Below are 23,474 nucleotides of genomic sequence, written 5' to 3' on the forward strand. Positions count from 1 at the left end.
CAAAGTCATTGTTTTTAAAATTACGATTGTCTCACGCCTTCATTGGGGAAACTTTAATTTTGTGTGTGCATATGGCAAAGACTCCAAAACTTTTGCAAACAACTCAGGGTAAACTTAGCTCCTCAGAGATACTAGTCTCTTAGTCAAGACGTATCACTTCAACATACTTGCTTGTACAAGGTGTACTCCTGAACATTTTAAACGGGGCTTTGGCGCCATCTTGCGGCATTTTAGCGCATGATGAAACAACCATATTGGATATTCTTGGTAACAAAGTGCTGCTTTGCAGAGGACAAACAGCGGCGCTCTCAGGTAAAACTGGGCTCAGCGGCCGACTTCTTCCTGAACATCAACGAGACGGACCTGAGTCTCCTCAGCGCCAGCATCATGGCGCCGTCGGGTCGCGAGGAGCCTTGCCTGCTCAAGAGGATGGCCAACAACCACGTGGGCATCTCCTTCATCCCCCGCGAGGTGGGCGAGCACCGCGTCAGCATCACCAAGAATGGACGCCACGTGGCCAACAGCCCCATCACCATCATGATCGTCCAGTCTGAGATCGGAGACGCTGGGCGCGTCAGGGCTCACGGCGACGGGCTGGTGCACGGGACAACCTTCACAGATGCAGGCTTCATAGTGGATACGCGCGAGGCCGGTAGGTAGACTGCCGCCATCTTTAAAAAATTTTTTATTTTTTTTAAACAGGTGTAGTTAAAGAGGGGGGGGCAGAAACGACCCTTGGTGGAGGTAATGATGAGGTCTTCATGTTGCATTAAGGGTATGGTGGGCTGGCTCTGGCCGTTGAGGGTCCAAGTAAGGTAGACATACAGACAGAAGACATGGAGGACGGGACTTGCCACGTATCCTATTGCCCCACTGAACCTGGAAACTACATCGTCTCCGTTCGCTTCTCCGACAAGCACATCCCAGGTACGAAGAAAGCACCCACATGAACACCACTGCATAACGTGAGGACACTATTTGTCTGCTATGTAGGTGTTGCACAGGGTTCGGCTCTTGAGTTTTCCAAAAGCAAATGTTAATTATGTCAACTGTCATGGAGATGGTGTCCCACAGGGTTGAGTACTAGATCCGCTGCATGTGTGCCCTTCGTGGAATTGAATGTGTTTGGTTTCCATGTCCGGCAGGAAGTCCATTCACAGTCCAGGTGACTGGGGAAGGTCGCATCCGAGAGAGCATCACCCGCAAACAGAGGGCGGCACCTGTTGCTGGCGTGGGCAGCGTCTGTGACTTCAGCATAAAGATACCAGGTGACTGTCTTCATACTTTAAAGAACTAAAATAAAAAAGCAAATACAATGTATGTACATAAACAAATGCGCAACCAACAAAATGTCACATCCTTTTCGTTTATGTAAAAAGTTAGTTTGAACTCATTCACTGCCAGCCCGGAAAAAAAAGAATTTGCTGTCTTTAGCTGTCAAGGGCAGTGACTGAGTTGAACTAAAGTTTTTGCTGTTAACGTGTTGCGGTCACTGTCAGAAATGTTGACTTCAATTCATTTGTCTTCCTTTTCCCTTCCCGCCGTTCCTTCTCTTACCGACTGCCATCCTTTGTCTCTCCTCCAACATTCCTCCCTCGTTTCCTCGTCGCCTTCATCTTGGTCCAGTGAGCAGCTTCTTCCTGACCTTGTCTAGCTCGACCCTTTCTTGCACCACTTCTTCTTTCTCTTCTTCTTCTCCTCATCGCTTCTGCGGCCTCCTCTGGTGCTCTGGTGGGAAAATGGCAGAGGTTTGCAGAAAATGTTTTTTAACCGTCTGCTCGGTTTATTTGACACTTGCTTAACTTCCTCATTAATGGTAAATACTGTGTAAGACTATAGATATTTGTCTTTGTGCATGTTATGAAATCTAGAACACGTACAACACGATTGAATCATAAAAAAAACATGATGAGAATAAAAGTCAGTTTCTTTTAAAATAATAAACCAAAAATTTGAAAAAAAAGGTACTTTGCCAATGAGTATGTATGATCAAATTTGGGTATTTTATGTTTTTCTGTCCCCCCAAAAAAGTGTTTTTAATCTTTGTATGATACAAAAACATGTGCAACAAAAAGAATTTATGTCCCCAAATGTAATGTGATGTTACTTACGAAAAATATTTGCTGGATTCTTTCATTGTTATGAGTAATAAATTAGTAGTATGTTTGTATTTATCCAAAATTGTGAGAGAAATGCATTTGTTAAGCTTATCTTTTAATGATAATGTATACCTTATATAAAATATGTCTGAATATATTGCCAGATTTTTTTAAGTTTTCAATTTTTTTGTACTGTACATTCCAAAAACAGATTATACATATATAAAATGTAATTTTGAAGTGCCTTTCTTTGTTTTTCTAAATTAAATCCCGAACGTGAAATGTAACACTATATACAAAAAAGATTTACATTCAATTCAATTACTCAGACTATCTTGCTTTGTGCCGGCAGCCCTGGACATGCGCGACGTCACGGCCGAGGTCACATCGCCGTCAGGTGCCCTTCAGTCCGCCCAGCTGGTTGCCATAGGCAACGACACCTACTGCGTGCAGTTCGTGCCCACCGAGATGGGCGTGCACTGGGTGAGCGTCAGGTACCGGGGCAACCACGTGCCGGGGAGCCCCTTCCAGTTTACCGTGGGGCCACTGGGCGAGGGCGGCGCCGCCAAGGTCAAAGCGGGAGGCCCGGGACTGGAGGGAGCGATGGTGGAAGAACCAGGTGCGCACGTACGCGCGCACTCACACACAAATAACCCAATGTCTCAAAAGGTGTCTGAAAATAGAAGCTATCGGAAGTAAGCTAGCTATTTTGGTTTAAAACCTCCATTTTAGGATCTTTTTAGCTATTTGCAGGCTCCATAGCAGTATTAAATATGGCGGACATATCGATCATAGGTATCCGCAAAAAAGTCACAAGAAAGAGAGAGAATCGACCATTTTTATATGAAGCGGCCATTTCAGGGTGGTGTTAAAAGTTTTCATTTTCCAAGAGCCCCCCCCCCCAGACAACATTTCTTTTTCTTTGCAGCTGAGTTCAATATCTGGACCAGGGAGGCCGGCGCCGGGGGTCTGTCTGTAGCTGTGGAGGGTCCCAGCAGGGCCGAGATCTCCTTCGATGACCGCAAAGACGGATCCTGCGGCGTTTCTTACGTGGCGCAGGAGCCCGGTAGATGAAAAAGACACATACACACACAAAAAATAACGTAATGGCTTTCTCTGTCCTCATGTGGTGACACTGATATCGTCCTTCAGGCGACTACGAAATTGCCGTCAAGTTCAATGATCAACACATCCCACATAGCCCCTACCTGGTCCATGTTGTGGCCCCCACCTATGACACCCAACACATGACCGTCACCGGCCTTCAGGTGAGACGCCCACTGCTGGCCTGCCCCATAAAAACATTTTGAGCAATATAAGAGCCAAAATATATATCACGCGTGCGTTTGCAGAAGTCAGGTCTGAAGGTGAATCAGCCGACGTCCTTCGACGTGTCAATGGAAGGAGCCAAAGGAAAACCCGAGGCCAAGGTCACCAGCCCGTCTGGATCTCAGGAGGAGTGTGCCGTCAAACACCTGGAAAAAGGTACGTGTGGATGTGAGAGTGCGAGGCACGCGCCGAACAATAACCCGACCTGCCCTTTGTCCCAGACAAATACTCGATCCGCTTCATCCCCCGGGAGCAAGGCCTCCACACGGTGGACGTCAAGTTTGGCCCTCAGGGCCGCGTCACTTCCTTCAGCGTCATGGTCGGGTCGCCCGAACAGTCCGGGCAGGCGGGACTGGTCTCAGCGTACGGTGCCGGACTGGAGAGAGGCACCACAGGCAATTTCCATCTTCCATTTGACATTTTACGAGAACAAAAATCTGTGTCTTCATGAAAAATCAAGTCAAGCTTTGCCAAGAAATGATATGACTTTTCTAGATAGATGTATTTTTTGAGAGATTTCCAAAAAATGTTTTGAAGATCACTAAGAGACAATCAGACACACTCTACAATATAAAAGACAAATTATAGCATGTTATTTTTGCAATAGTTTGATTTTTCCCAAGAATTTGGGCATTTTTGTTTTGTTTAGTTAGGATTTTTAGAAGGAGAATTTTTTTTTCAAAACTGTTTTTTAATCAATTGCAGCTGTAAATTGTTTTGTAGCTAAAACTTTTTAAAAGAGATCATAACAAAAAAATAGTATATGTTTTACTTTTCTGGATGAAATTAGTTATTTGGGGTGGGTTAAAAAGTTTACTTTTTTAGATACAAAGTTGTATTTTTTAAGTCAGAAAAAAAAACTTTTTTCAAGAGATCATTCGAAAGTTCAATATAATAAGTTGTATTTTTCTGGATTTTTTTAAAGAGATAGGATAAACAGTTTAAATAATGGATGGATAGAGCCGTAACGTTAAAAGTAAAATTGATATTTTTTTTTTTAGATAAAACGTATATTTTCTTTCAGTAGAAAGTCAAAAAGTTTCACAGACCGTTAAGATACCTGAATACAAAGTTGCATTAGCCAGATACATTTTTTCTGGATCTTTTTACTTTTGCTTCATTTTTTTCAAGAATTTTTTTCCCCCAAGAGATAATTGTAAAAATAAAGAAAGTTAAAGAAAAATGTTTTTTTTCTAGATATGGCTAAAAAGTTGTATTATTATGGAAAAGTATTGCGAAAAGGTTTTGGAGTGACCAGTAAGAAAAAAAAATTGGATAAAAAGTTTCATTTTTCTGGATCAAAGCTTTTGGGGTGGATTAGGTTAGTGTTTCTAAATTGAACGTTTCATTTTTTTTTTCCAGTCTCTTGTCATTTCTAGAATATATTTATATATTTTGGGAGCAGGGTTGGTGAAGTGGTAGCTGCCGCTGCCTTTTGTGCAAATGAGCTCTGAAAGTCCGCAGCCGGTCGCAAGCCCGACTCAAAAATGCTCGTGACCAGCCCAAGTCGCTCCAGTGTTCTTGCATACCGTTTGAGGGAGCTCAGCTGGCGTCGGAGGCGAAACGTGGCGGCCATGATTTGTTTTGCTGGCGTTTTGACTATGCGTGCATCCCGGCGGCAGGCGTCCAGTCGGAGTTCATCATCGACAGCGCGGCGGCGGGGCAGGGCGCGGTGGCCGTGACGGTGGAGGGCCCATCCAAGGTTCAGATGGAGTGCCTGGAGGTGGCCGGCGGCTACAAGGTGCTCTACACGCCCATGGCGCCCGGCAGCTACATCGTCGCCGTCAAGTACGGCGGACCGTACCACATCGCCGGCAGCCCCTTCGTCGCCAAAGTCACGGGTCGGCACGCGCTTTGGCTCCTCTTCTGACGCCGCCTTCCGTCGTTGCTCTTATTCAGCCATCTCATCATCCCCGTCTTCTTTTTTGCTTCCATCTTCTCGTCTTTGATTTTCCATCTTTTGTTGTTGTCCTAGATTGGGCGTTTTCTGTCCTTGTCTTGTTTCATCCCTTTTCTGTCTTCTTTGTAAGGTTTGTCTTATTGCTTTCACCTGGTCTCGTCATCTTCCGTTCATTATCTGTCTTGTTTTTTTTTTCCCCCCCTAATGTCTTGTGTCCGCCAATTTCTTTTCAATTTTCTGCCTTTTGCCGTCCCTCTTGGCCTCGTTGTCTTTTGCTGTTGCTCTTCCGTCATCTCACTCTGTCTTCTTGTATTCGTCTGTCTTTATTTTTCCTCCTCCACCCTTGTCTTTGGTATTCTGTCTTTTGTCCTTGTCTGGTTGTGTCATTTTTTTTTTCTTCTGTTTACCTCAAGTCTTTTTAGTTTTCTCCTTTCTTTCGTTTTGTCTCTTGCCTTCTTCCAACTATTTTCTCTTTTGTCTCCATCTTCTCTTTCTGTCATTCACTGCCAAACCAGTCATAAATTATTCCACGTCACTGGCCGTGAATGAGTCCAAACTACCTTCATTTGAATCTTTTATATGCAAATTCATTGTCCACACGTGACGAAAACCTTGCGCTTCCGCCCTTACTCTGATTTGACATGAGCGCACGGGCGTCCTCTTTCAGGTCCTCCTTTGGTAAACGTGACCAATAGCAGCATGTCGTCCTCGCTGACCCTTGGACCCTCCGCGGAAGCGTCGGTGGTCAGCAGCAGCGGCGGCTCTCTGCAGAGCGTCAACTGCGTCTCGGCAGTCTCAGACGCCAGCAAGGTGCTGAGCCGAGGCCTGGGCCTCAGCAAGGCTTACATGGGCCAGAAGAGCAGCTTCTCCGTGGACTGCAGCCAAGCCGGTGAGTCCTGCTGCCCTCCAAAAATGTGACAGCCTTTGAAAAACAATCTTCTTCATATCATAAATGACCTGTTGCTTTTTGGCAAGACATTGTACACGATAGTCGCCTTGAATCGGCCCGCTTTCGTTTGATATTTTCTAACTTCCTGGTTCTCCACCAATCACCACCTGTGCTTTGCAGCCTCAGATTAATACGCCACAAGACAATGGAAAAATGTGCCGCTTTAACGAGTGTGACCAGCCAGGATTGAATGAGAAATGTTTGTTATTTCCCGCAGGTAAGAACATGCTGGTGGTGGGTGTTCACGGCCCGCAGGTTCCCTGCGAGGAGGTCCTGATCAAGCACCTGGGTGACCTGCACTACAACGTCAGCTACGTGCTGCGCGAGCGCGGTGACTACATGCTGGTGGTCAAGTGGGGCGAGGATCACATCCCCGGCTCGCCCTTCCACGTCACGGTGCCGTGATACCGCCGGCTCATACAAAGCGGGGGGTGTCCAAAGCGGGGTGCCAAACGGCCCGTGGCTCATTTTGTGGGTTTTGTTGTTTTGTTTGTTTTTCCCCCACCGGCCCGATATGCTTAAAAAGTTCAACCTAATAACACCTAAGACGGCCTGACAAAACTAGCATCAATGGCGCGGTACTTTTGAAGGAACAGCTCTTTGAACACACATGGTGGAGCAACATGTAGACAAAACAATATCACAATACTCAGATATTTTCTTTAGCTGTGAGAAATGACTTACTACTGCAGTTTACTGGGTCACTTACAGTAGTTGTGAAGGTCATCTTTTGTGTCTTCATGACATGAGTCGCAAGGAATTGTTTGATTCTCTACATTCTATTTATGCTTTACTATGTTTAAGTACAATATTAAAGAGCGCGTTTTTCTTTGAAGTGCATTACAATTTTTTGGAGGGGTGGTGGAATCAGGCACCAATGTACCTCTAAATAGGAAAATCTTGATTTTTTTTTTCTCTCAGCTGTTTAAATTTTCCCATTCCCCCTCACTGAGTTTTAAGATTGAATAAAAGCAAGTACCGGTAAATATTTTTACCATTTTGGACACCCCTGCTGTGAACTAACAGTCATGCATTTTAAATAAAGAACATTACAACCAACTTTGTGTTAAATGTGTAGAATTTCGTATTGCTATTGACACCAACGAAAAATGTTGCAGTTGACTATAGTTGAAACACTTGAGTTTCTCATTTTAAAAAGTGCTAAAAAATCTTGCTTAAAACTTTTGAAAATGTTGCTAAAAGGTTTATAAACAACTGGAACTACTTGTTGAGTGTTTTTTTTCTGAAGTAGCATCTGAAATCTGGTCGTGCACAGAGCTCAAGATACTGCCAAAACCTTTCAAACTTGGAAGTGGAAAATGAGTAGTGTCTGTCGCCACACTCCAGTCCAGCAAGGGCCAGCGTAAGATGGGCTGTGAGCTTTTGTATTGCTGGCGGCACTCTTACGCCACTACTGATGTTTTGATTTTTCTCCACAATCTTGCACTCGTGCAAGCTGTCGTCTCCGATTGTTATTTTCTGTAATGTGGTGGCATTGGGTTCACATCTCACCTTAGTTGCATTTGAATGTTGGCTTCTGATGTGTCCCCGGCACATTGCCAAGACTGTACATTTCGATCATTAAAATGAACTGGAATTAATGAGTGGTGGTGTTTTTTTTTTTACATACAGTACGTTTTAGCCAAAATCCTTTATTTTTAATCTCTCTCTCTCTATATATATATATATATATATATAGATAGATAGTGTATGTATAATTTTTGGGTATATGTATAATTTTTTGGGGGGTCGTAATTGGGGGTTGAATGACGAGGCAAGGCTAATGTATTTTTGACAAAAAAAAGTTGGATGTTTAGCAGATTTTGCTAATATAAAGTTGCATTTTTTAATATTTTTTTTTAAAGATTGGCATGAAAAAATTGCCCCCTTAATTTGTATGCATTTCCCCTTACCGATAATTTCTTTGCATTTTACCCACTTCAATGGTTAATTTCTTTTTCAAGGAAGTAACCTCACAAGGATATATTTGTTTTCACCCCAAAACTACAGTCAAACAAAAAAAGGAAAAGGGAAATTTAATTCTTTTATTTTTTTACAATTGAAAGCGTACAATAACCACAAAAAAATCTATATCCAACAAACTCATAATTTCTCTCCAAAAATATGACTATTTCCCAAAAAAAACCAACTCAGATTTTTTTTTCAGGTAATCATGGTTTAAAGTTGACATTTACTGGGGGAAGAAAAAAATGTCTTTACGTGTACGCGCGTGTGTGCGTGGATTCAAAGATGAGATCGCACAGACAAAACATCTTGGCGGGTTAACCACTTCCCGTCGGCGTGGCACTGTTGTCACATGCAACTTGTCTCTCACCCACCCCCGTCGCCTGACAAATCCCCCCCCCCCCCCCCCCACACACACACACACACACACACACGCATTCTCTCTTCCTCAACTACGTCGTTCCACCCACCGGTCTACTTCCGACCAATGACAGGGCCGTCGCTCTCCCTTTTTGTCAAGTGTGTGTCGCTTGGCACCGGTGATCTTGTTGAAGCGTCTCCTCACTGACTCCCTGGCGAAGGAGGCGGCGCGCAGATCGTCAAGTGGACGCTCATCCTCTTCCACTACTTTTCTCCACTTCCTGAAGGTGGGCAAACTACTTGCTGTTCGTACTTGCTCACCAACATCTGACAGGCTTCAAATATTTCACCGATGCTCCGAGTCAGGCAAAGGAACACCACTGTTGTTTTCAAGCCAAAGCTTTGTGAGTTCTGGTCTGGCTGAGTCTTACTTGTGACAGCAATCTCCCGTATCGCATTTTTATCTTTGTAGAAGCTTCGAATGACTGGACAGTTAGCAACAGGTGACTTTTTAAGGGTCAACTGGAAAAACGTTCTGGAAATCACTGGCATCATCCTACATGTGACAGCAGTCTACCGTGTTTTTAAATGTAATTTGTAGACAATAGTCCACAGGTGACACTTGACTGTCACTTGTCAGCCTAATTGAAAATTTAATTCTGGCCAGCTGTGACCTAAATGCATCAACAATCTCCTGTATTTCTCAACCAGTGTGCCGTGGAACATTAGCGTGCTGCGAGAGAACATCAGGCGTGCCAAAATTTTATCAAATCAGTTATTCGGATGAAAAAATAGTTTATCCCCCAAAAATGTTTTTCTTTATCCATCTATATATCAATTAAATGTTCTTCCACCAGATGGCAGAAGGTACAAAATTAACTTGTGCGTCCACGTTTTTGTAAATCGCTTTGCTAGGTGGTGTGCCGTAAGATCTTTTTTTTTTTAATGTGAAATATTTGACTTAGTTCAATAAAGGTTGAGGAAACACTGATGTAGAGGCAACAAATGTCTGATGAAAATAAGCTACAGGTAACATTTTATGGTAACTTCAGATGAAAAAAAAAAAGCTGTGTCCTATACATGACAACAATCCGCTGTATCGTTCACCTGCAACAGTTCGAAAGGGTTGTGGTGATAATAAGCAACAGGTGATGCCTTACGGTCAGTTTAATAGTAGAATGATCTCTGGCAAGTAGAGGCCGTGCCTTACAGGAGACAACTTTGATGTTCTTCATATTGCAGCTTATTAGAGGCTTTCAAATGTTTGACATGGACAATCAGTAACAGGTGACCTTTTTGACGGTCAATCTAATAGAAGACTTTCTGGCAAGTCAAGTCTTATGTCATACATGTGACAACAATCTACCCATTCCGTAGATCAAAAAAATGTCTTGGTTTCGTTTATGCATTTGTTGTGAAGGTTTTTGTTTTGGAGAGGGGGGGGGGGGTTAAGTGGTCCTGTTCCATACCGTTGATTAAAACCGTTGAGATAAAAACCGCAGAACTTGTCTGGGCAGATTTGTATGCGTGGGTGTACAGTAAAACACACTGAATTACATGTTTTGTTCAGATTGTAATTTATCCTTAAAATAGATTTTCCAAAAAAAAAAATTGCTATTACGAAAAACATACAACTTTTTTCCTCTGAAAAATAAACCGATATCGTTTTTTTCCTTAAATATTCTCAAATCTACTGCTATCTTTCTTACACCTTTTTTTTTAATCTTTTAAGATTCCGTCTTTATTCTCGACAATCTGAAAATGAGCCGACTCTTCAAGGCAAAAAGGAGAGACCACCCAGCAATCGAATCGATCGTTGCTGAGGTTTTGATTTGGAGTAGTTCTGTTGTATTCTAAGAATGTGGAACTTCAGGATTCCGGATACAAGTCAGGTGTTAACAATGTTGCATGTTTTCCTTTTTTTTTAACCTCATCTTCCTTCCCTTTTGGACAACCTCAGCATTGCAATCCATATTTTCGTTGACAGTGCTTTCACAACAGCCGCAGCTCTTTTCATCACATTTAACATCACAATAATGACAAGGTGACGTTGAAACGCCTCCGGCAGCGTCTGTGGTGTTGGCCGGCTGCCGGCGGATGTGTCGTCACACGACTCCAACCTCTAATTGGGGCTGTCAGTCATCAAGAGCAAAAAAAAAAAAAAAAAAAAAGTTGTACAAAAGTAAAAAAAAAAAATTGCCAGCAGAAAAAGAATATGAGTTCTCATTACTGGTAATTTGGAAATTCGTCTAATGACTAAATATTATTCTTATAGTGGTAAAGTCAGAGTATTGAGAAAAAAAATACAATTAAAAAAAGAAGAAAAGAACTGATATACGTTGGAGAAAATGGTTTCGGTTTTCCAACAAAAGGAATGAGCTTCTGGTAATGGGAAGGGAACCGCCAATTGCCATCAATCAACAAATGCAAAACATTTTTGACTCGATGCCATCGCGAGCGTCGGCGTGTGGATTTGAAGTGTGCGCTCCTTCCCTCCGGCGCTGTTCTTAATGAGCGTGCTTTGGACCCAAACAAAAGCGTAGCGCGAACCTATGATAAAATGAAAAGACGACCTCTTAAAGGGGAAGTCAACCCCAAAATGTTCGTCTCAATAAAGTTGTGCCTTCATGAATCTGAACGCGGCATCCTGATTCATATTAAGCAGCACATTGCACCCGTTTTTTGTTTATCTGAGGGGGCGGCCATTTTGCTGTCGACTGAAAATGACATCACGGTTTCTTCGGGCTCAGGTAACGACCAATAGCGGCTCTCCTGTTTGTTTCGAAGCTGATCTTTGATTGGAGACTCATTCCACGTATTCTTGAGAAGAAAATGTTGGCGCCGACTTCCCCTTCAACACAAGACACTTTATGAAAATGAAGGATATATGTCAACAGCCGCAGCAGCATGTTTGTTTCAAAGTTGTTGGACAAGTTTGGGATGTTTGTTCAACACACACACCTGTGCCTTCATTTTACCCGATCGATGCTCTCATCTTGGGGAAGGGAATTCTTATTTCCTTGCTAGCTGTACATTAGAGGGTGACACTGAAGTGGATTTTCACCCCTGTTCCATCCTGCTCCCGTTCAGAATGACTCTTACTCCCGTGCCGCTCTCGTTTTGGAAGTCATCTACATGAATGGACTCTCAGATTTTTTTTCAGCGTACATTTAAGATGTCCTTTATTTGTCCCACACTGGGGAAATTTACAATTTAAACCCATTGTTAATGTTCCGATTGGGGAGAATGTTACAATGGCTTAAAATAATAACAAATGTACTTTATAGAGATAAAACATCTGTCTCACTTTTGATGAACACTTGGCGCCTACGGTATTACTAAAAGTTCATGTCAGTCACACTGTTGAAACTTGGAGATTGAAGTATTTTCCCCATCGGTGTAAAACTTTAAGAATCGCCGCTGTCGAATTGTGAAACCCTCGACGAATGTTCCTGCTCTCTAACAGCTGCTTCACATCTGGGTTGCATGAAAGCCTTTCCATTGACTTTGGTCTGCTCCACAGATCATAAAAAGCGCAGCTGCCCTTGAAAATGGGACTCCACAAAGGACACACACACATGTGCACACACGCGCGCGCGCGCGGGGGTGTAACAAAAGACCGCTGGATTTCCTTTCCAAAGTGTTGTCAGCTTTCAGCCGCAACCCGCAGCGTTGCATAGTTGGATGTAAAGTGTTGGTTTTGTGTAAATACGGTGGTGTGTGACATGCCTCTTGCGTGTTCAGACAGGTCCATCTCCATCTTTATCTCCTTCTTCGGCTGTTTTTTAAGCAGCAGCCGCCATGAAAATAGCGTCTTTCAACATCCAGAAGTTTGGGCGAAGCAAAGTGTCCGACCCGGAGGTCCTACAGATCCTGGTGCAGGTAACACACATTTTTTTTAAACGTCTAAAGTAAGGATAAGCGGTACAGAAGAATATAAAAGGACCATTGGTTATTTGAAAAATAAATATTGGATTTTTCGATCAAATTACATTTTTAAAAACTACATCTGATTATTTGAACAAAAGCAATAATGCAAAGTTAAGTTCTAAATTAAATCATTCCTGAAAAGATTTGAAAAAAAATGTTTTTAAGAATGTAAAGCAAAAAATACCTACGTATTTGAAATAAAACAAAATCACATTTTTATTGAATTAAAATGTGAAAATATCCACTTAATTATTTGATGAATAAAAATAACTAACAATTCACATTATTTTTAAGCGAAAAAAACCAGCAGATTATTCCATTACATTACGTTGTTGTATTTTTTTAAAGAAAATATTTGAAAATTAAACAAAATATCTGGGGGGGGGGGGGTTCTCACTGAAATGTACAAATAAAATCCAACATTTTATTTGACGACAATATATTTCAACCTATCTTTTATCAATTGACCCCAAGATTATCCGTCGCTATGACATCATCGTGATCCTGGAGGTGGTGGACATCAGCGGCACGTCGGTCCAAACCCTCCTGGATGCGCTCAACACGTACGTCCACTGTCCTAATTGAACAAAGGACCAAAATAAATAAATAAAAATGAATATAAATGTGTGTGCTCGTACATGTAGGTCCAACGTGCCTCATCACTACACTCTGAAGATCAGCACTCGGCTGGGACGATCCCGCTACAAGGAGCAGTTTATGTTCCTCTACAGGTGACGAGGAGGACGTCATCTGAAAGACACAATGGACTCGATGACGAATTTCTTTTCTGGCACGCGTAGGGACGACTTGGTGGACCTGGTGGGCTCGTATCAATTTGACGACCAGGTGACGGATAGCGGCGATGTCTTCGCCAGGGACCCTTACATCCTGAGATTCCGAAGTCACCAAACAGGTGCGGGGAGTCGGCTTCGCAACGACGTGTGCGCGTCCGGTGTTCACGTGTGTTTTCATGGCAGTGTTGAAGGACTTGGTGATGATCCCCGTCCACACCAAACCGGAGGACTCGGAGACGGAGCTGGACGAGCTCTTTGACGTCTTTGAGCATGTCAAGATGAAGTGGCAAACTGATGTGAGGATAGTTTCGGTGTTTGCGAATTCAGCTCGTGAAGCCAGTTCGACTGAGTATCATGCAAATTTGGTCGACACGTCTATCTTTGGGGCCCGGTTTTTCAGGCCCCAAAGCCATTTTTACTGAGCAACATGAAAAGCATATGTGTCTTGAATAAACCCTCCATAAAAAATCTCAAGAAGCCATGCTCAAAAAGACACGCTAGATAGATGACCCCCCTCCCTTGCCCCCACAAGCTATGAATAGTTTGAGTTGTCAACATTTCCTCCTAACTACATCCCCCACAATAGAACGTGATGATCTTGGGCGACTTCAACGCGGACGGCGCGTACGTCTCCGAGCGCGAGATGCAGCGCATCCGCATCCGCAGCGATAAAAACTTTCACTGGCTGATTGGAGATGACGTCGACACCACGGCCAGCATGGGAAACACCAATACATATGACAGGTGGGATGCCGAGGTTGAAAGTCAGAAACTCTACGCGCAAGTCTCAAACGTGAACCTTCAGGTCACTCAGACCGCAACCGAGTCAAGCTAAGTCTTTCATGACTTATGCCAAGCGGTCCTAAAACTGATGACTTGAGCCTTTCTCAAGTTCCAGTCATGGTGACTCGAGTAACCCAACTCTGGAAGGATCAAAGTAGACAACTGCTAACAAACGGTAGCAGCTAAAAACCTTTTTAAACGGACTGGCCCGTTCCAGGATCGTGGTCTACGGAGATGACATGCTCCACGCCGTGGTGCCAAATTCTGCCAAACCCTTCAACTTCCAGAAAGCATTCGGCCTCAGCAATGAGCAGGTGCGTGGTGAAGCAGCATGTAGCTCGTCACCCAAGATTTCCTGTGCAATCATTCCTCCCCTTTCTCTTTAACACATGTATTAAAAACTCTCGGTGTGTTTTCCCATCACAACTGAGATTGAGATGTCAGAAGGCCAAAATCAACGCAAACAACTTGTGTTTGTTTTGCAGGCGCTGCAGGTGAGCGACCATTATCCAGTGGAAGTTGAGCTGAGGTCTCTCACCACGCCACGACAAGAAAATGAAGGCAAGTGCTGTCTTTTTTTGTCACAACACGTCAACATCAGCACAGTGAACAAGTTGTTAGCTGATTGCCTGACTGTTTTAAGGTTCAGGGTTTTTTATCTCAGCTAAGGCTTTCCTGCGTGGAGTTGGCATGTTCTCCTGTTGAAATGTGCATCATCTGCATCATCCGAGATGTTTGAGTTGCTCGGAATTTTCAAGAACTGTTATTAGATTGTATTGGAGTGACAAAGATAATGGTTTGAGTATAGACCCTTGTGGAACTCCACGACCCCTCAATTTGTTTAACTCTACCTCAGCAGGGCCACATTTGGATAGTGAACTGCTGGAGTTGCAACGAGGAAACCTGCAATTGGAGCGCGAGAAACTCAAGCTGGAGATCCAGATCTTGCAGATGAAACTGGCCAAGATGAGGCAAGGGGATGAAGAACAACAACTGCTGCAATACCTGCCACGCCAGCAGCCAACCTCGAGCTGCAAAATGCTATGAGATCACAACACCTTGTTCGATGTTTCGGGCTGAGGCTAACAGACTCGTTTACGAGTCAAATCTGGAAGTCCGCAAGGTGAGGGTGACAATAGTACATTTCAATGCCATTCTGCTGAACATGAGACCTCTGAGTCAGTTACAGCTAAGTACAATCACTTCCACCAGTTGAGTAGTTAAACAAAGCATTAACACTTTTACCTCAGATAAATCCACTTTATGGGGACATTTCATGACCGATTGTTTTTTTTCTGCAAGTTTTTAATATTTTTATATTACTACTATAATGGTACGAATATAGACCCTTGTGTAATTCCGCACTCCCTTTTAAAGCATATGAGACATGTTTTTTCTTTTGCCAGCTGAATTGCTATGTGCATCCTACTGTATCAAAACATCATGCAGCTGTTCAATATCTATGCATTTATTACATATACACAGTAGTGTAGATATATTTTTGGGACGTTGGGATCTCTGTGCAAAATGGAACACATATTCAATCTGTAGATGATCCATGAAATATTTTGGGGATGAGTATGAAAAAAAATATAGATTTGAAAAACATTCTTTGAAGCTGTGCTTTGTGTGTGTGTGGCTGGGGGCAGTGAAGATATCCTGCATATCACACAATCTACATCTTTTTTGTGATATTCTGCCCCCTCTAGGTACTTGGTAATCACAGCCCATGAGGTCAAGTCAAGTACAACTTTATTGTCAAATGTGCTCTTTCCGATTTCAATCATATACTACATAAGAGACAGAGCAAAGTGGAGGTGATTTCAAAGAATTTTATTAGTCTCTCCCTCCTTTACAATAAAAGGTCTTCAAAAAAAAAATCAAACACATTTTTGATTATATTCTTGTATTTTAAGTACGTAATTTTGACAGCAACCAACATTTTATTTGAAAATGGCTGGACAGTGTTTGACGACAGGTGTTTATGACAAGAAAATATCACGGTGTGAAACCTGCCGTTACAAGCTGTACACTGACTCCAGTTAACACTGCCTGGGAACCGTCATGGGGGGGACACTTCAAAACGGAGCAAAACAAACCAGGCACGCTGCAGTCACGGTAATCCGAGCAGGGAATTATCGGCAGGCTTCACTTTTTGCCCGACTTCTTGATGCCGGTGCCAGCTGATGGAGAAAAAAGACAAGGCGGTGCATGAGGAAAGCTACAAAGCACAGTAAGGAAGCTATTGGTGGAGATAGAGGCCGAGCCCTGCCACGAGTAGCCGAAAAATGTTAATTGACGTCACTACCTAAACTCTGCCTCTTTTAAGAAAGGAAATGACAATTCCCCAAACACTCCAATATCTTGCCCATATTTCGAAGTGGATGCTTAGCAGCCTACCAGGAAGTTGCAAGAATGCTTTTCCTCCTGATTGGGCTCTTGCTGTTAACGCTCTAAAAACATGCCACCAACCCCTCTCCTATTGGCTGATGTCACAGAGACGCACGCTGCTGTCAAGAAGAAAACTTTTTAACCCTGCCGTTCTGTCGGCCCACCCCCGCACCTCTTGTTAAACCCAAAAAATGATCGTCAAGTAATCAATCTCAACCTCTAACCATCATTCCAGAGCAGTAGGGGTAATGTCAACAAGCCAGTGCAACCCTGTTGCACTGGCAAGATCTACATGTTAAGCAATGCACTTCTGCTAATACCTAGAGGTCCTTTGCCAGAAGCTTTGACCTTCAAGGCCTCCATGGCCTTCTGCTCCTCCTTCTGCTTCTGCTTGAAGGCAATGTCATCCTGCACACACATTTAGCACACTTTTAAAATATCAAGGGAATGAATAAGTGCAGCTTGACTGTACCAATTAACCAAATGAAACTGATGCGTGCATTGGCATTTGCGAAATAACAAATGCAATATAATGTCATGTGTTAATGAAACCTACGTCATCCATTTCCTTGGTCTGTTTTTTGGCAGACTTCAGTGGTTTCTTTTTGCCTCCTGAAAGTAAATGTGTTATTGTCAACGGGAAACACATTTGTGCATGCAGTTGACTGAGGTATGAACATTACTTCAATAAATGAATACCATGACTTAGAATATACAATTAAAAAAAATATATATATTTTTTCTCCATCTACATTATTAGCGCTGCTCTCTTTAGCAACAGCTAACCAGCTAATCCAAACATAGTCACGCAACAGTGATATTTATATACTAATATATGATACCGCGCGTTTTCAGACATATACAACTACGTCTCACCTTCCCTGCCAGACATCTTTTGGCGTTAATAAGAACAAAAAGAGGAAAAGGGTAGTGTGCTTGGATGATACTGTTGTGCTGCCTGCAATCCAGTCGCGAAGAAGCCGCGCCGTAAAGACCCCCAAGACAGGAAAACTTTGAACCCGGAAATAGAAGCAGCGTTATTTGCCGGATCAAAACTCACTCGTTGTTGTCATATTAGCTCTCTTTTCACATTGGAATGACATATTCGGGACGCCAAAAATAGCATCCCAGTGACATGTTTGTATCGGAAACACACAAGAATACAGGTATGTGTTTTTGTTTAGACTGTATATTTTTATATACATATATGTTATGACAAAGCAAAATACAGACACGATGCTAAATGCTAGGTTGCTACCATTGGAAATGGGTAGAGGACATAAGCGGCCGTTTGCCGGCGAGTAGAAGAAAGGATAAATGAGACTCTTGTCATTGCTGATATTTTCTCAAGTAATAGGCAAAGAAATGTAGAGTGCATCCAACCAGAAGTTTTTAAACAGTAATTGAATAGCATTCTGGGTGGAGTAAAAGTAGGCATGCGCTTCTTCAATGAACATAAATAATACAAAGAATAGTGTCAAATTTTATTTACGTCATTTGAGTCCAGAAGGGAAAAAAGAAATTCTAAGAGGCAGTGAAAGAAAGAAGACCGAAAAGTTGAAAGTAGGAAACAAGTTGCAAAAGGTCGTTTTGAAGAAATTAAAGAAGGAAAGGTGGCAAGCAGAAAAATTGGTTTAAAAGTGGATCTGAAGAAAGGAAGCAGAGATGGTGTAAATCAAGGAAAAAGAAAAGGTTCAAGTAAAAGAAGGATGTATGGACACAAGAATACAAATGTACTCTCTGAGTGAAGGAAGCAAGGAAACGTTGCCAAGAAAAAAAAAACCTAAATGAGTCAATGCATTTTGTTCGGATGCTCCTCATGATGTAAAATGGTTGTCCAAATCTAAATTCCTTAATTAAACAATTATTTACAGGTGGTATCTCTTCAGCTGTGGACAAATTGCAGCTCTGATTCTGTGCATAGTGCACTTCTTGATGAGGTACTTTCTAATTAAATGATGCAACAATACAATGCAATATTCAGTCAATTCATTGATGCTAATGGGCCAGGTACAGACTTCATGGCTCGGGTTGTTGGTCCCGCCTCTTCCTGCTTGGGCCCCTGCCGGTCCGGGTGTGTGTGGTCCGGACCTACTGTACCCATAGACAACCCAGCGGCCCTCGCTTGGCCGGTCCCGATGGCCTGAAGGAGCGAGCACTCTCTGCCTTACAGGTAAGTCAAATCCTTCAGAACCTGACATCTGCTTTTACTTGGAAAGCAATGATCAATATTTGGGCCGGTTTTCCAACGGATGTGATGGACCAATATTCGATTTATGTTTGTGAACTTTCTGCTCTGTCAATTTGAAATAATCTCCTGATTTGAAGAAAGGTATTAGGTGATGGAAAATAAACTGATTAGTAAAAAATAAAAAAATCATACAAAGCAATTATTTAATTGTTAGATTCAGTCTTATTTTTGTTTCATTAACACAACAATAAAGTTGTGTTTCTTTTTTTGGGGGGGTGCGTGGGGGTGTGTGTGAATTAATGGCCTCAGTGGGTTTGAAAATGGATTTGGTCATCAAGCTTGAAAGTCAAGGTACCACTGTAATCTGTTTTTAAATTGCTATGAGTGCCAAAACAAGTCATGAATAATAATAGTCATACTAATAATTCTAATCATAACTAAAATAAAAAAATATATTTGTTTTGTTCAGCATGCCGGTCGCTTAGGGCAACAGTGGGGCCGGCAGTCTGCTCTGATGGCCACCGCCACCATGAACAGCTGGTGGGGGAAGTACGAGGAGTTTGTCGGCCTCAACGAGGTCCGCCAAGCGCAGACCAAAGTCACAGAGGTCAGTAGATATGCGTTGGTTGCCAGTCAATATAACCGTGTCAATATTTAAAATGTTTACACATTACCAAAAAAAATCTTTGACAAAAATAATACTCATTTTTCACTAAAAATATTCTACAGTCGATTCCTTTTTCTACATTCATTCATTGAATCACACTATTCCAATGTCAACATATTCCAAAGCTTCATGTCATTCAAGGTCATTATTTTTCTCATTCCAAAAATTCACAGTTTTTTCCAAATTTAAACTTTCAACTAAGACTCTTGGGGTTTTTTCCTTGATCTACACCCCTTCTAATTTGTACATTTTGCAAGGCGATGACTTGGCCAATCCGTCCTGGGTGATGTTGCAGGCAGAAGCGGCGTTCATGGCGTCGAGGGGGCTGGTACGCGAGGCCCACGCCAGCCTTGAGGCGGTGCACGTTCGGCTGAAGGAGGCGCGGGCCCGCTTGGAGCGCGTGTCCCGGGAGGAGGCCGCCTACCTGGAGCTGGCCACCTTGGAGCACCAACTGCTGCGGGACGAGCGGCGTCTGCGCGCGGCGCACGGGCACGCTGAGGCAGCCGAGCGAGAGACCTTCGCCTCCTTCTCGGCCGCCGTGCGCGAGAGTCACGAGAAGGAGCGGACGCGGGCTGAGCGCACCAAGAACTGGTCGCTCATCGGGTCGGTGCTGGGCGCCCTTATCGGCGTCATGGGCTCCACATACGTAAATCGCGTGCGCCTACAGGTGAGGACGCGCCCAAAAAGGGCTCGGCTTGCACATATATAGTTTTCATGATCTATGCGTGTCTGCATGTGTGTGTTTTGTAGGAGCTCAAGAGTCTGTTGCTGGAGGCCCAGAAGGGTCCGGAAAGCCTGCAGGAAGCCCTCAAAGTCCAAGCCGGCAACCATCGCTTGCAGCAGGATGAGCTGGGGGCCCTCATCGACAGCCTGAGGGTCTCCCTCCGGGGGGCCGCCGTCACAGAGGGGAGCAGTCCTCCCCCTGCTGACCGCTCGCCAATCCTGGACTCCCTTTTACCCCAAGTGTCGGAGCTACGGCAAAGCCTGGGCGGGGTCCGTGGCGAGCTCTCCCACGTAAGGAAGCTCCTGGAAAGCGGGCACCGGCGGGGTTCCGATTGGACGCCTGGGTCTGCGGAGGACACCCAGAGGACGCTGGGGGAGCGGATTGGTCGCAGCACGCTGTACAATGCTGCCTTTGCGTACACGGCCGCCGTGCTCACCGTCACCGCCGTGTACACGCTGCTGAGAGGAGGAGCTTAGACAGAGAAACTTGATGTGAGAGGGCATCGTTAAGAAAATGAGAAAATGTAACTGATTATCATGGTTCACCTGCAGACTTTTTTTTTAATTAAATAAACAGACTTAGTTGATTAATTTCACAATGAATGGCTGAGAAGGCAATGACGCCAATGGCTATTTGTATATAGCATATTAAAAAGTCCAATTTATCCAACAGTGTCTCCTTGAAAACATTTCCTGTTGACTTGAACTTCATAAATGACACTTCGAGGTGAATTCAAATATTTCACTGTCATTGCTATGTTGCCTTCAGGTATATTTGAAGTAATGTATATTTATTTTTGTACGTGTGCGGACGTGCGCTGGTAAATCCTCCGCAGCAGCTGCCGAGTCTTTTCTTAGCACAATCATCATTCGACGCTCAATCTAAGAGGCTCATGTGGGCGTAATACGCAAGCATGTGGAACGCCATTTATGTTTGGATGTAATGATATAATGTATAGTATATTTTGTCTATTTCTTATCATAGGTAAGTACAGTATAACATTTTTTTAAATAATGAATTATGGGTTGATATAATGGCTTAGTATTACTTTTTTTTATGTTTGAGTACATATTGTCGACCTATAAGCATGTATTTTTATTTTCTTTTCACGTAACCAGCTTATAATGAATTTGACTTTATGTGAGGGAAATTGAGTCATTATTAACTTTGTACTGTTATGTTTTGGTACTTTTTTTTTCTCTCGGTAGGTATGTATTATTTAATAATAAATTTTCAGTCATAAATATATATCGGTAGGTTATCCATGTTCACTATTAATATATACTGTAATTTCACCCTATAAATAATACAATTTCACGAATACATAAGAAAATAGGGATGTTCCTTTTTTTTTGTTTGGTATATATTTTAAACGATTTTTTTCTGCTCCGGACATTATGTTTGAGTGAGTATTTTATGTTCGTATTTTAAATTATATCCATTTTGCATTTAATCGCCATACGAGGCCTTGCGACGTGCTGACAAGCCACTTGAAACATTTCAAAACATGAAACTTACAAAATAATTCATTAAATTAATTCAACACATATACATACACAAATGCAACGCCTTGTTTTTTGTGATGGACTTTTTCCGGTATGCTTTCCTTTTCATACAGTTTTATCGTTAACTTCGTACATTCTTGCCCTAATTTAGTGTTTCCTGCTGGGCATGAACCTTTAATAAACTCAATTCAATTTCCCCCCCCCCCCTTCTGCTGTTTACAGGTGACGACGTCATCACCCTGCACCGCAAATCGGATGAACCACACCAAAGATAGAAGGAAGGACGTTTTTGAGGAGGTAAGAGGACAACACATCATCAAATGATCGTGCAATCCGGGTCACTGCGTGTGTGTGAAAAAAACAATAGTCACACGATGTCAATAAAAGCTGTAGCCCATTGTTTATGGCCCCTATCATTCCCTGAAGGTCGTGTTTTTTTTATTTTTTTACGACCACACAAATTCTTGAATGGCGCTCTGTGGTGGGTGACATTGTTCCTGTGGAAAAGTTTCTCCTATATGTTTAGGGAATGCGAACACGTGATGGCGTGCACGACCCCCCCACCCCCATTCCTCCCCTTAGGCATGTTCATTGTTATGACTTCAATTGAGTTTGTAAATAATCTGCTGCTTTGCACTTTGTCCAACCGCTGCCTTGCTGTCAACCAAAGCTGCCGGTGGGCATTTTTATGTAAAACGGATGAAGATAAATACATTACATTTTGGCAAATAATGGACTGAATAGACAATGTCAGATTAAAATGTTTCAGATATTCCGCTGACCTGGCTGCTTAGAGCGCCTCGTTGTCACGCCGTGGAGAAAGTCCGTGAAGAAGTGGCAGGATATATATTTTTCTAGGTCATCGTAGAGGGATTTGATTAACAGTTGAGTGGGGTGTGGTTTCAGCGCATTTGGCGGATCTGCCCATCGTGATTGAGAGGGGAGGGAACGGGTTGACTTTTCACTATTTTGACGCCTCAGCCGTTGGCATTTCTTTTCCTTTAATCATAGAAATTTGGCAGGGTTAACAATACCTTTCTCTTTGTGTCTGTCTACTTTAAAGCCACTTTAAATACAAAAACATTTGCCCTCCAAAAAATAAAACTCATTTTACCATATAATTCCATCTGTTATGAATTCGCGTGGTTTTTTTTAAGCAAACAGATGAGAACTGTATACATATTCATCAAGTAGAATACCAATGAAAAAAAAAGAAAAGAAAAAGCCGATGGAAAAGGGAAGGAAAAGTGACACGCAATGCGTTTCAAGTACGGAGGTCAACGAGTTCAAATGAGTAAGGGATTTGTGTTTCTTTCCTCCTTGCTGACACAGGGTCATAGGATCAAAGATGTGAGTATGTCTAGACACGTTTGTGTGTGTGTGTGCGCGCGTGCGTGCGTGTGTGTGTGTGCATGCATGCGTGTGTGACAGTGTGAGCAGAGCTATACAAATTAAGGGGTGGAGGACATTTTGTTGGGCGCAATGACATCGCATTGGTCCGTCATGGATTTGAATGGGCTGGGAGAGAGTTTACACAGCGGTGTCTGCCTAATTTGTCCACGTCAACTTGAATTATCACCTACAGATTTTTTGTCTAGAGGCCAACTGTCCACTTTCACAGCGCACACATGCGGGCAAGCTGGAGATCGGTTGCCGCGCAGTCAAAAGGAACGTCAACGGGATTTACAGTATATATAGACAACCTATGGATTGATTGGCAGTCAATAAGGCAAATAGAGTATAAAAACAAGGAGTTGTTTGCCAGTAAGTCACAGAGTAGATGGAGAGAAACCTGTGAGTGGTTGCCAGTCAACCGCAGGGCACAAACTAACTGCACTGAACAGACAAATAGTGAATTGATATTTGGGATGTTCGATACCACTTTTT

The 23,474-nt window shown here is 42.9% G+C and overlaps 4 protein-coding genes across 10 annotated transcripts in view; 3 read left to right on the forward strand and 1 right to left on the reverse strand.

The window, feature by feature from the left end:
* flnba (filamin B a) overlaps nucleotides 1-7,878 on the forward strand; it is a 34,189-nt gene extending 26,311 nt beyond the window's left edge. For 2 of the 3 annotated variants that reach the window (XM_086117024.1, XM_086117025.1), the window contains 11 exons: nucleotides 290-652; nucleotides 775-927; nucleotides 1,146-1,268; nucleotides 2,452-2,718; nucleotides 3,028-3,165; nucleotides 3,252-3,367; nucleotides 3,452-3,584; nucleotides 3,650-3,823; nucleotides 5,051-5,269; nucleotides 5,996-6,217; nucleotides 6,495-7,878. In XM_086117024.1, the coding sequence (XP_085973150.1) occupies nucleotides 290-652; nucleotides 775-927; nucleotides 1,146-1,268; nucleotides 2,452-2,718; nucleotides 3,028-3,165; nucleotides 3,252-3,367; nucleotides 3,452-3,584; nucleotides 3,650-3,823; nucleotides 5,051-5,269; nucleotides 5,996-6,217; nucleotides 6,495-6,682 (2,096 nt within the window). In that variant the 3' untranslated portion in view covers nucleotides 6,683-7,878. Of the gene's footprint in view, nucleotides 1-289; nucleotides 653-774; nucleotides 928-1,145; nucleotides 1,269-1,626; nucleotides 1,749-2,451; nucleotides 2,719-3,027; nucleotides 3,166-3,251; nucleotides 3,368-3,451; nucleotides 3,585-3,649; nucleotides 3,824-5,050; nucleotides 5,270-5,995; nucleotides 6,218-6,494 lie in introns of those variants that run through there. The other variant, XM_086117026.1, reaches the window with a different exon arrangement.
* An 849-nt stretch (nucleotides 7,879-8,727) lies between these two features.
* Nucleotides 8,728-15,717, forward strand: dnase1l4.1 (deoxyribonuclease 1 like 4, tandem duplicate 1). 2 transcript variants are annotated; one of them, XM_086117522.1, is made up of 10 exons: nucleotides 8,728-8,889; nucleotides 12,347-12,484; nucleotides 13,007-13,095; nucleotides 13,177-13,263; nucleotides 13,333-13,445; nucleotides 13,510-13,622; nucleotides 13,913-14,070; nucleotides 14,327-14,423; nucleotides 14,595-14,670; nucleotides 14,966-15,717. In XM_086117522.1, exons 2-10 carry the CDS (start codon nucleotides 12,404-12,406, stop codon nucleotides 15,154-15,156), a joined length of 1,005 nt encoding a protein of 334 aa, XP_085973648.1. In that variant the 5' UTR covers nucleotides 8,728-8,889; nucleotides 12,347-12,403; the 3' UTR covers nucleotides 15,157-15,717. The 2 variants fall into 2 exon arrangements, with proteins under 2 accessions (XP_085973648.1, XP_085973649.1); XM_086117523.1 differs by having other exon boundaries at nucleotides 14,969-15,717.
* Nucleotides 15,718-15,926: 209 nt separating this feature from the next.
* On the reverse strand, nucleotides 15,927-17,502 carry tma7 (translation machinery associated 7 homolog). The gene is made up of 4 exons (XM_086117524.1): nucleotides 17,377-17,502; nucleotides 17,057-17,112; nucleotides 16,821-16,908; nucleotides 15,927-16,292 (listed from the first exon to the last, which is right to left on the reverse strand). The coding sequence occupies exons 1-4, from the start codon at nucleotides 17,390-17,392 to the stop codon at nucleotides 16,258-16,260; spliced, it is 195 nt and encodes a 64-aa protein (XP_085973650.1). The 5' UTR covers nucleotides 17,393-17,502; the 3' UTR covers nucleotides 15,927-16,257.
* Nucleotides 17,503-17,520: 18 nt separating this feature from the next.
* Nucleotides 17,521-23,474, forward strand: ccdc51 (coiled-coil domain containing 51). 4 transcript variants are annotated; one of them, XR_015101592.1, is made up of 8 exons: nucleotides 17,521-17,666; nucleotides 18,375-18,440; nucleotides 18,511-18,673; nucleotides 19,161-19,298; nucleotides 19,654-20,025; nucleotides 20,109-20,573; nucleotides 21,810-21,884; nucleotides 22,920-23,474. XR_015101592.1 is itself a non-coding variant. In XM_086117527.1 (7 exons), the coding sequence occupies exons 2-6, from the start codon at nucleotides 18,436-18,438 to the stop codon at nucleotides 20,556-20,558; spliced, it is 1,128 nt and encodes a 375-aa protein (XP_085973653.1). In that variant the 5' UTR covers nucleotides 17,521-17,666; nucleotides 18,375-18,435; the 3' UTR covers nucleotides 20,559-20,573; nucleotides 21,810-22,673. The 4 variants fall into 4 exon arrangements, 3 of the variants coding, with proteins under 3 accessions (XP_085973653.1, XP_085973651.1, XP_085973654.1); XM_086117527.1 differs by lacking the exon at nucleotides 22,920-23,474 and having other exon boundaries at nucleotides 21,810-22,673; XM_086117525.1 differs by lacking the exons at nucleotides 21,810-21,884; nucleotides 22,920-23,474 and having other exon boundaries at nucleotides 20,109-21,330.

This window comes from Hippocampus guttulatus, chromosome 8 (genome assembly GCF_054856545.1).
Source record: "Hippocampus guttulatus isolate MCC_2025c chromosome 8, RoL_Hgut_1.0, whole genome shotgun sequence".
In the NCBI taxonomy this organism is placed as follows: domain Eukaryota; kingdom Metazoa; phylum Chordata; class Actinopteri; order Syngnathiformes; family Syngnathidae; genus Hippocampus; species Hippocampus guttulatus.